This window comes from Lycorma delicatula, chromosome 3 (genome assembly GCF_047948215.1).
Source record: "Lycorma delicatula isolate Av1 chromosome 3, ASM4794821v1, whole genome shotgun sequence".
Taxonomy (NCBI): Eukaryota; Metazoa; Arthropoda; class Insecta; order Hemiptera; family Fulgoridae; genus Lycorma; species Lycorma delicatula.
In genome coordinates this window covers 65,566,201-65,579,123 of record NC_134457.1, presented here as the reverse complement: position 1 = coordinate 65,579,123, position 12,923 = coordinate 65,566,201, and the positions used below count along the sequence as shown (strand labels likewise).

Here is a 12,923-nt window from a genome sequence, read left to right as displayed (position 1 = left end):
AAGTAAATCAATGGTATTAGAATGGAAACAACTGTAATAAAACAATAGAAAATCGCTGTATTAAAGATCCTAGTGGCAATTCCTTGTATTACACTTTGATGGCCTTCTTCTGTTAAATGTTCTAGAGTTAAAATAGTTTCTTATTTGGATCTCTTACAGAAGCAAAAGAAGTTTAAAATCGATTGCGTAGAGGAAATTGGAATGTGAAGACTTTCTTACAGAATTTAAAGTTAGAGAATCTCAAGAGGGAAATAGGGATAAGTAGAATGGATATATTAGGACTGAGTGAAGTAAGGTGGTAAGGACACGGCGAAATGAAATATTGAAGAAGGATATTCTATTCTGCAGGGAAGAAAGAAAAAAAAGGAGAGGTAATAATTACGAGGAATTTGAAATATAAATTTAAAATTCCTCGTAAGCAAAACGGAATGGAGAAATTATGTTTTATGAATGAGAGATGAATGTTGTTAATGATTTAGATATTACCAAGATATTTAATACAAGTTTACAGACCAAATGTGTTCGGAGTATGTATGTTCTCTGTGTTTGGAGGTGAAGAAGGAAATGTGGTTGGAAAATAAAAACATAGCGGAATTTTGCAAAGAGAAAAAATAATTTACAAACAATATATGTTTTAAAATTTACAGAAGAAAGAAGTGATATACGTAAGCATCCACTGGGGATCAAAACAAAGCTATCAGATAGACCATATCTTAATAGATGAAAGATATAAGAATGCTGTGTAGAAAGTAAATGGATTACCAAGTACAAATACCAGTGGTGATCATGTGTTACTTATGATGGAAAAGAGAATAGCTTAATTTAGAGAAAGTGAAGGTAGTTAAGAAATGTAAAAATTGAAAGAACTGGATGAGGAAACAATGAGAAAAAATAGCTAAGGCAATTAAATAGAGAAAAAAGTAAAATGAGAATACGCGGAGACCTGGATGAGAATAAAAAATGCCATAATAAAAACAGAAAAGGAAGAAGTAGGGTAGTATGAGGGAAATTGACCCATGTAACCAAGAGTAAGGGACCCCAAAAAAGTGAAGAAAGAATAGATAAAGAAAAATTACAGATATTTGGGTGGTAAGGTAACATGCTGTAAAAGTTCAATGTCAATAAAGGGAAGGTTAGCAATGTCAAAGGAAGCCTTCGCCAAGAAGTGGGAATTACTGTATAGTTAAACTCTGGGCTTAAGAGTTAAGGAAGAGGCTAAATGTTATGTATGGAGTGTTTTGATGTTTGGGAATGAATCATGAACGATAAAAAAGATGGAGAGAGACTTCCCCTTCCCTCTTGAGAGACTGGATTGAGAATATAAGTTATGGATGTGAAGAAGGATGGAGTAAATAAAATGAACGGATTAAGTGAGGAATAAGGAATAAGGAAGTAACAAACAACAGTAAAGAAAAAATATCACTTATACGGAAAGTGTACAAAAGAATAGGAAACTGGTTACAACTTGCGGTTACAGGAAGTAGAATCTTTACATTTTCCTTGAAAGGTAAGATGAAGGAAAAAGAAATCTAGGAAGAAGGATGATGTTAGTGGCTTAAGTGAAGATTGAAAATTATAAGGGGATGAAAGAGAAAGCTTGGGACAGAAATGGATGGAGAAGAAGTGATGTAAGGGACCTGCTGTCAGGTAGAACAACCAAATAATGATGACATATTATTTATGGAGTATGTAGTATCTGTGTATGAATTTAGGTTGATACTTGTAATAATTAAATACATACAGAAATAGGCGATTAGCATAAAACTATATGTGTATATATATTTCATATTTTAAATTAAAGGTTTTATACAAACTTATACCTAATTAATAAACTTTGACCCGAATCAATTAATCTGCAATTGTTTAAATAAAATATTATTTAAAATTATGGATGGATCAACTCACTAAATATTTTACTGGGTCAATTCAATTAAATAAATAAATAGTTAAATCGATCTTATTAATTATTTATAATATTAATTAAAAGATTGCGTATATTTATAAAATTGATTATGTTATGCAGAGTATCATGAAATTCTCCCGGGACTTTCACTACCTTTTCTACTGGTGAAAATAATGGAAAAAGTTCTATAAACGTATGTCCTTAAATGCTTCGTTTGCGAATTACGGCTAGTGAAAGATTTCGCTCGGATTTCTGCTACTCCGGTGAAATGAGGTCGAACCGAAATTTTTAGGACGTTAATTAAGGGACAGAATTAGTGATTTACGTATTATGGTTTTTGACCTGAAAATTGAATAAAAAGTCCCAAATTGGTTTTTTAAAAAAAATTGAGGGGAAAACCAATAAACTGGGATAAAAAATTAGTTTTTTATGTTTGACGTAAAATAACGTTATTAAAAGGCTAATAAACACTTAAAACGTTTAACACGACTTGTATAGAATTTAATTTTAAACAAAACGGTGTAGGATAAGTTGAATAAAGCAAAGAAAATTTACTAAAATTTAAATTTTATTTTGAAACTGTACATTAGTACAGTTGGCAGAAAAGTACTTATCTAATGTAAATAAAAACCAGATTCTTTTTTGGTGTTGTGAAAAATTTGTAAAAATAAAATTTACTGTTAAAAACTTTTGTTAAATATTTTTAAAAATCTGGAAATTACACAACAATTATAAAATAAAAATTACTTAGATAATAATTTTTTTATTAATGACAGAAATACAATATTTTTTTGGAAAAATTATTAGTTCATTGTTGGCAATAAAATAACAGCTGATCAACAATGCGCAATACTGTATTTGTGTTTTAATAATTCTACAAGGTATGAAGTATGTTTGATACTATGAACTAAACTGTCGTTAGCGAACTGACGTGATCGGTTTGCCTTTGAAGTATAAAGGTATTAATTTTCACCAGAGGAGTACGCTGATATGGTTTTCATTTTGGATGTGTATAATGGTAATGCTAGAGCTGTTGCAATAGAATGTGAGAACGTTTTCCAAGTCGCAGGATTCCAGTTTCCAAAAAAATTAGCGCAACATTTCGCAATATTCGAGAAAAGGTTCACTACCTAGTACTCGTACCAGCTACGTACGAACCGCCGTACGTACGTACGACGTTGTTATTGTTGAAATTTTTATAAACGCAATTAAGCGTACTCCAGACGTTAGTACATGGTGTCTTTCGAAGCGGATCGGAGTTTTACATTCGACGGACACTTAAACAAAACAAGTTTTATCCTTATCTTAAACAGCCAGTTCAACACTTACACCCAGGAGACGGTCCGCTTTGCTTGGAATTCTACAACTGGTGGAATGAATACAAATCGACCACTCTACAAGTACGTTTTGTTTACCGATGAAGCAAATTTCACTAGATATGGCCTCAAAGACTTACGCACTGTGCATACGTGGGCGGAAGTAAATCCTCTTGAAATGGTTAAATTTCCTCTTGAAATGGTTTCAATTTTTAACACCGATTTAGCGTCAGTGTATAGTGCAACCTTCTTCTCAATCAGCTGTTTGGACCGTACATATTACGTGGCTGCATAAATTCTGAGGTCTACTTGTACTTTCTACACGAATAATTGCCGCAGCTGCATGATGTTCCTCTAGCGCTGAGACGCAAAGTACACTTCCACCATGATGGGGTGCCCCCCCCCCCCACTTCTTTTATGCCGTTTCCACTCACTTAAATCATCATTTTCCTGGGAAATGAATCGTTCGTGAAGGTCTACATTCCTGGTCACCAAGGTTGTCTAATCTAAGACCTTCAGATTTTTACGTCTAAGAATGGATGAAAAATACTTTACAAAAAAAAAAATACATTCTCGTGAGGAATTAATAGTTGTGACCACCACTATAATGAAACAACTTAAGCACAGCCCTGAACAACTAAAAAGAGCGATAAAATCAGACAGAATTGTAACACCGAATGTGTTGAAAATGGCGGCTCAGTTTTTAACATTTATTGTAAAGGAGTATGTATATTGTTTGGTCTTAGTATATTGTTTCTAAATAAAATTCATATTTTATCTATCTCTATCTTACACCGTTTTGTACATAATTAAATTCTTTACAAGTTTTGTTTAAATGTTTTATGTGTTTATCAATAATTTAATTAAGTTACTGTATGTCAAACATAAAAAAACAGGGTTTTATTGCTTAATTTATTGGTTTTCACCCGAGATTTTTCATATACTGCTGCAGATACGGATTTTGGATTTTTTATTCGATTTTCAGGCCAAAAACCATAATAAATCACCAATTCTGTTTCTTAATTAACATCCTAAAAATTTCAGTACGACCTCATTTCACCGGGGTAGCTGAAATCCGAGCGAAATCTTTCACTATCCGTAACTCGCAATTGAAGCATTGTAAGTCATAATTATATATGAACTTTCCGTTATTTTCATGAGTAGAATGGATTATGAAGTCCCGGACGAAACTTTGTGATATACAAAATATGATAATTATAAATATGACACAGAAAGATGTATATCATATTTTTTATTAATTATCTCAGTGTGTAGATGATTATCCAAGTATTAATTAACAATGTTCATCTTATAACCATGTCTATCATATTATGTCTTAATTTTTCAAAATTGGAGGATATTATAGAAACTTAACAAATTAGAATATGATATAAGATATAATATTTAAATTTAATTATTTTACTCTAAAATACTTTTTGTTTATTGAAATTTTCTTCTGTTATTTTACTCTTCACGTAATTTCTGTGATAAAATTTTTCTCATGGTGACTAAATAAAATAAATATCTCATCTGATTTATTGTTGGCCTAGATTAATTTTATTTTGTAACATGTTGCTGGACTTGAGTTTAAAACAATTTTAAAAGAAACAATTCCTGTAGTATAAAATTTTACTGATACAGTTAACAGAAATATATAATTTTTAATGGTATTATCGCAAAATAGTTTGACTTATAACTAATAAAGACCTACTTCCAAATCAGTCAGTGAGGTAGAATATTGATTTACAGTCTGTAATAATATGTATTATATCAAGTAAGAAAATTAATTCACTAAGTAAAAATTGTATTATTACATATATGCATAAATAGATTTTATACATACCTTTTATTATTCATTAAATAAAAATAATAAGATGAAACAATTATGCAGTTTATATGATAAATTATTTAATATCACAAGTTATAATAGATTGATCCATTACTTGACATTAATGTGTTGAAATCTCAAAAACTACGTTTATTACAAGAATTTTAATTCAAAGATGAAATCATTTGTTGATCTATAGGCACTATTCCAAATACATTAAAAAAAAAGTATTAGAATATTATGTTTCTATGTTGTATTAATGGATGGAAGGAAATTTTGCAAAAATAGTTATTTTTTAGAAGTTTTTTCAGGAAAACTGAAAATTATTTTAATTTTTTTAATTTAAAAACAAAGTATATTTTACAGAAATTATATAATTAAGTTTGTATTATTAATACCCTTTTTAATTCATATCTAAATTAATAATTTCCTTTCATTCGTGTATCTTTTATCGCTTTTCCATGAATAACCTTCATTCTTCATTCATAGTATTAAAAATTTTAAGTAGATAAATTTTTTTATATATTATAGAAAGGAAACTTAATTTTTTTAATGTGTGTATGCTAGCTACATTTTCATTCTTTATAACATACCAGAACAAACATCATATGGCTATAATGTTCAAAAAAAGTATTTCAACTCTGCTACATCAATTTGGTTAGCATCTGCATTAATAATAAATTAAACGAAAAAATATATTAGCTAATAACATTCATTAATATTCTAAATTATCATTTAAAATACATACACGTTTTTAGATCACACTCTACACTTATATTGCTGTTTTGTGATTCAACGGGAATTACGTTCAGATCCAGTTAAAGTTTTAATTTTTTTTTATGAATTTATTAGATATTACTGGCTATTTTTAGCTGGATTTCAATTAACGGTATTTTTTCACCAGTCACTGACCGAAGATTAGATAGATAACAAAAATTTTCAAACTGTTAATGGGCTTTTAGTCTATTATGAGAAAATATAATCAAAGAGTACACAAATATATTCCTAAAGGGTTTATCGATAAATAAATTTACAAAAAATTGTTGTTAATAAAGAAAGTAGCATCTACCATAAATAAACTAAATATCTACAATAAGAGAAATCTTTCCAATATCTCAAAATTATGACGTTATAAAACTGTAGTAAGACCAGAAATCTTATATGGCACTGAAGCATTACACTTAATCAACCACAAAAAATAGATGATGATCGAAAGAAGCTTAATAAGAAAAATCGTTGGTTCAAAGGTAACAGAGGAAAGATATAGACTGAAATCTAACAAGTAGTATATTTGTAAGTGCAATTTTTACTTCTTAGACTGAAATCTAACAAGAAGACCTAGAAACAGCGATAAGGAAAATAAATTAATTTTCTTGCGGCATATGATCATGATGGATCTAACCAGATTGAATAAACAAATTTTTGACGGGCTGTGGAAGATGAAAAGCAAATTAAGTTACCTTACACAAATGGAAGAGGACCTTCAAAGGATAGGCTTGAATAAAAAGGATTGTTGCAATAGAAATAACTTTTCAAGAATAATTTGCAATATAAAATTTCTTGTGGAAGAAAAAAGATAGGAAGAAAATGAAAGATGAGCAAAAACGAAGTCATGCTAAAAAAAAAGAGAAACGCATGGAAGAAGAGGAAAATAATTAAAAAGAATGATATTTGCGTGGTATTAACTTGGCCTATTCGTATAAAAAAAGTAGCAAAGAAAATTCATTAGCAACTGCTTTCTAGAAATGAAAATTTGTGAGGAGAGCATTTATATTATACAATAATATCAATAGGTATATAGAAAATAATTTTATTTAAATCCACTTACTTAAATGATAAATTAAATTTTTACGAAATAAATGAATCTTCTTAAAGAAGTTTTTTTTTATGTACTGGCGTATAGTATGAATTTAATTTGAAGCTTCCTTCTTCAAGATATTTGTTTAGCGAATGCAATTAAGATATCCAGCTTTATTCAAATTGTGATGCTGTGGAAACAGAAGAGGAATGTTCAGTAATGCAAGTAGCATCATCAGCCGGCGTTCTCTCTTTAAACAACACTATCTTCCATACCAGGACGACGCGTTACCTGCGGCCAAGCGTCACAGCCGCAGCTAATCCAAGCAATTAACTCTCTCTTATAACAAACAACAAATCTTGCAATAGCGGCGGGCCTACTGGTATTAATTACCACGTTCTACTTCCTCAACATAACCGCTTTGTCATGATAAAACAATAACCACCATAGCGTTTTCTAAATATTATCGTAATCGTAATGAATTATGAACATAATATAGCAATAGCATTAATCAAACAGTTCAGTAATTTTGTAATTCAAATTAATAATTAATACGCTTAAATGATTGTTTAGCTTACCTACTAAAAAAAATCTTTAATTTTTAACCGTGAATACAAATCAACTCCTACGTACACATCTGTATATTCTGCTTTTAAGTTTTATTTTTCCTTGTATTTATTGAATATACTACATGTTTCAAAAATTAAAAAACTTATCTACTGCAGATACTTAAAAAAAGTCAAAATACAAAAATAAAATAAAATTATTTCACACATCCGTTATGCCCATCCGCTTATGGCATTCGAATAAATTTTTCATGCATATAAAGATCCCAGGATCTAATTTTTAAAAATAAACTGGGTATTTTAGTTATAATCATTATTAAAGGTATTCTATGGCTGCAGTTTTAATATAACAGCTGCAATCATTGAAATGAATATTTTCGAAGTAGCGGTTCCTACCGTTTTCGTTTAAACTTGTTTAGCTGGCTCATAGCGTAATAATCAAACTTCCCTATGCCATAATCAGAAATACTACACACTTATTGCTACTTAATAAAACAAGAATTCATCATTAATGTAAAAATAAAATATATACAATTAATAATGCTACAAACCTGAAAGAGTTTTATTGATAGTTATTTTGCTACCGTCATCTCTTTTCCATTTAATACTTGGTGTGGGTGAACCAGTCGCGTGACATGTTAAGGTTACATTGGCACCTTCACGAACTATGACATCCGAACTGCTAAGTGAGTCATCAATGTTCGGTGGAACTATAAACAAAACAGAAGTTAATAAATATATATATCTTGTTATAATATTTGAATATTATATTATTTATTTTTATTTTTTATTAGCATGTTTAGTGTTTATCAAGCTCTGTTAAACTACTCTTATTTTAAATAAGAAGGTAAGATAAGTGGCCTCGGGCGTTTCATCGTTCACACTTCTGTTAGGGAAAACTATGGCTCGACATTGGATCACTCACCTGTCATTCTCACCAGCACGACGGTGATAAAGAAGAAAAAATCTTCGATCGTTCATAGTAACAGAACCGCTTTGGGTTGATATCGTAAATGTGGGCGAGGGCTAAGGTGGTAATGCTGCAAGAGGGCTGAAGGTAACATTTCTTTCAAAAGAGCGACACGCAGATTAAAAGGACCTTTTCTTTTTTTTAACCTACGGAACCAACGTAAGGTATTACTTCAGAGGATTAATGAGTTTGATATGTATGACAATGAAATGAGTCTTGCATAGTCTCAGGTCGACCATTCTGCAGATGTGTGGTTAATTGAAACCGAACCACCAAAGAACACCGGTATCCACAACCTAGTATTCAAATCCATATAAAAGTAACTCCCTTTTCTAGGATTTGAATCTTAGAACTCTCGATTTCGAAATCAGCTGATTTGCGATGACGATTAAAAGAACTGCTGAAGTTCACTAGAAATGAAGTATTCTAGGAATACTTTGAGAATGTTTCCTCCTAAATAGTTGTAAGCACTCTTTATAGAAAGCCGCCAAGCATCTCAGGTTGGCTCCATCTATATCACCTTCATTGAAAGCATTGAATGGGACATAGGGTAGGAGCGATACGGAAACGGCCAACCTACTGTGTTTGCTTCTCAACTAAGCAAGGCCTTTTCACCGCTTTTTTCAGAGGCCTTTTCAAAGTATTTTCAACATCAAAGGAGTTAGGCTCAAGGAATGAAAAAATTAAAAAAGGCTTTAATTTGATCACTCATAAGATGTTAGTAATGCTTTGGTACAAGGCCATCCGGTACTGACTGATCTTTTCAATGGGATCTTCCGAACAAATATTTCCCATCTGAGTAGAAGGTCTCCTATATAATAACGATTCCAAAGCGAGGTAAATTTCATAATTTTACTAATGTTATTTCCTACCGGCCTATAAATTTTCTACCGATGCAACCCATTTGTTTGAAAAGCTGTTTCTCCGCTGGCTGTGGTTTAACTTGAAGCGAGAGAAGATTGTACGCTTTAATGAGGAGTTTCGTTGGTGACCTCTCTTCACGTGATTATCATGACTCAAATTTACCAATGGTCCCCTGTAAGGTACTGATTGTAAATGATACCAGAAAAAAATTATCAACCTACATACAAAACTAAGAATTCGATCGTACGATTTAAAACAAAGTCTGCGTAACAATGGTGTGATGTACTAATAAAGATCATGAAAAGAAGTTGACTTTATTTCTACCTGACAAGTTAGAAATTTCTACAAACACTGATGAAACAGTTGAAAAATGTCTGTAAAATAAGATTACATTATTTATGCTCTATGGAGTATTCTTTTGACTTAATGACTTACATAATACAGTTGCATAATACTAGTTTTTACTCGATTCTGGTGATGGGCAATGATTTATTTTACTTTAGGAATTTTAAATTTTTAAGTGGATCTTGAAATTAGTTTAAATAAAATGTTCAATTATTAAAAGTATAATACGAATACTTCCCTATATTTATTCATTTCATATCTGATATATTAGGCAATGAAACCACAGCGATTCCACGCAATCTGAAATGAGTAACAAAATGAGTTATGAATACGTAACCGTCATTCTCTGAGGAATATACTAATGTATTATTGATAAATTAATTTATATCAACATTCCTAATCAAAATATTGAGTACCTAATCGAATAAAAATTAAGGATAAGTTTTAGATACCGATGTCAATCTAACATCTATATCATACATCTGTTCTCGCTGTAGCAATTACACTTAGGATTACAAAGTCTAAAAATTTTATAATATACAAAAGTATATTAAGTATGATTTATGCAATGTTGAATCAATTAAAGACATTTAGTCGTTATATAAATAGAATCTAAAAATTTTGTTTCAATTTATATATATTCTCTACTCAAATTTTTATTAGATTTTGGCATAAATGAATAAGAAAATAGATTTAAATAACATAATTTACTTAAAAATATCGAGTTACTTTATTTGATAATACTGATTGTAGATATTATTTCTATTGAGCCTGTATCCGTTTGGAGATCTGGTGGATATCATTTTAAGATATTGGGGAACAAAAATTGATATTAAAGTACGAGAAATCTTTCTGCTAAATACTTTATATTAAAGAATTATTTTCAAACATCATTTAAATTAAAAGAGCAAAACTTTGAAAATATTTTTCAACTTAATTAAAAGTCATTTAAACTATTCATATCACACACACAGTCAACGGTAAAAGATTGGATAAACATTTGTTGAAATTTAACAATGTATAAAGAGAAAAGGAAATGACAAAGGAATAATGAAGAATGACATAAAGCACGGTTTAGCTATTCAATCGTAAAACTATTTGTAGAATAGTTTGTACTAGTGATAAAACAGGCTTAGGCGTACTCTCTATAAGTAGATAATGAACTTAGATTTTATTGTCAAAAATTGTTTTGAATTCTCAATTTATCATTGCAAACATTCATACCTCTGTACTTATTTAAAATTAAATGAAAACAATTAATTGTAGATACGGTACTTGGTACTAAATACACTTAATTTAGATACAGTATATCATGGATTTTGTTCGTACACTGCATGAGATGAAAACGTTCCTTCCGAGTCAGCAACTAAGAGATCAGAAAAGAATCAATTATCAAAAGACTCGTTGCGATTTCAGGAAGTTCACTCTTCTTTCTTTTTATTTATTCAGCAACCTTACTTTTCCTCCATATTAAAGGATGTAGTATTTAGTATGTTCGTCACGTTTTGCATTATAGCGTAGGCTGGACAGATAGGCTGTCGACCATAGTAATTAACAACCCTGTCATATCGTGCTTAGGTACGGCACAAGACATGAAGATACTGCTCTCTGTCACGGTCTCTCTCTTTCTCACTCTCTCTCTCATCACTCCTCACTATCACTTCTCCTCCGATCTCATAGACCTTTCTCTACACACCCTTCGCTTTAACAACTACATATCACTGATTAACATTCCCATCACATCGAAGCAAGAACAAACCTTCCCACTCGCTACCCTCTGCTTGTAGCTTTACCTCTTAAATACACCTATACACTTTGTCTTTTAGGTCCTATCTACGTATAACCTTTATGAGACCCTGAATCACATATCCACTTTGTGGTTTCATTTATCTAATATTTACGAATAATTTTAATACATCTTCAATAATTCACTCTATTTTACAAATCCTTCATTATTTAATAATTCCATAATTTAAATACGCAACTTTATAAATAATAAAGCCTACGATTAATAAACGTTAAGAAATAAAAATAAAAAAATCAGTATTAATTTAATGAAAACTAATAATCATAGGCTGAAAAGTGTTATTGTTTAGTTATGTTGTAAAAGTAAATTTAAAAAATCTTATGTGGGCACCACATAACTTCCCTGTACGCCTTTTAAATTACATATAAACATTTTTAAAAGCACATAAAATGTTATTTCACTAATAACTTCTGATTTTTTTCATATATATTTTTTTTAATTGTTATTATTGAATTATTATTTATTGTAAAAAAAATTACAATCTGAAGTTAATAATTATTAATAAATCAATATATTTAAATTTAAAAAAATAAAAAATAAAGGAAATGAAGTCTGGTTTGAACCGATATGCCTTACCCTTGTAAGATCCAAATATTTCTTTAATTAAAAGTGTATTTGGGGTATAAATCTGGAACCAATGAAAATAAATACCACTTATGATATATCGTTGAATAGCTCTATTACTGCTGATAACAAAAAGTCAAAATCGAAATGTTTTGGATTTTGGGCTATTTTGGACACTTTTGGTCCAGTCGATTGCAATCGAAAGGGGAGGAGCACAACTAGATGTTATAACAATCCTAAATCCAAAATTTCAACATCTTACGGTTAATCGTTTTCTTAATTATGCGAGACACATACGCATATACATACGTACGTACGTTACAGACGTCACTCTGAAACAAGTCAAAATAGATATTTTCATTGAAATCTGAAAACCGACATTTTTCGCAATCACATTACTTCCTTTACTTCGTACAAGGAAGTAAAATACCTGCATGGTAATTTACTATTACCTTGTTAGTTTACATATTATACAACTTACTGTATTTAGTCAAGAAAAAGATATGTTTTATGTACTCTTAAGTCATTTCCGATTCACATTTAAACTTACTCTTTTGGAGATTGTATATTTACATGTAACAAATATTTATGTTGTTAAAAGTTGAGAATATGTTTTTTAAAAAAATTTTCTAAATAGAACTCCCCAAAAGTTTAAAAAGAATTATTGACTAAAAGACACATTTGTGGTTACAAAGAGTAAATAAATTCTAGAAGTGAACCAAATTGTGGATTCATAAAATATCCAATAGTACAGCATTTAAAATGTCTTATATTATAATGTACACTCATTTATTAAATTTTTTAATTAATAATAAATACCAGTCCGTAGATAATGAATTTTTGTAGCGTGTGATAAAATTCAAATCTTACCTGAGACTCAAACTCGGAATCTCATGATGATAGGTAGAGAACCACTCCAAAAAGGAGATTGTTATGATGATATTGTAATTTATCATATAATA

The 12,923-nt window shown here is 30.0% G+C and overlaps 1 protein-coding gene across 2 annotated transcripts in view; it reads right to left on the bottom strand.

The window, feature by feature from the left end:
• The window catches only part of LOC142320904 (lachesin-like), a 573,872-nt gene that overhangs the window by 174,765 nt on the left and 386,184 nt on the right, over positions 1–12,923 (bottom strand). For both annotated transcript variants that reach the window (XM_075358883.1, XM_075358884.1), the window contains exon 4: positions 7,963–8,121. In XM_075358883.1, coding sequence (XP_075214998.1) covers positions 7,963–8,121 — 159 coding nt within the window. The remainder of the gene's footprint in view (positions 1–7,962; positions 8,122–12,923) is intronic.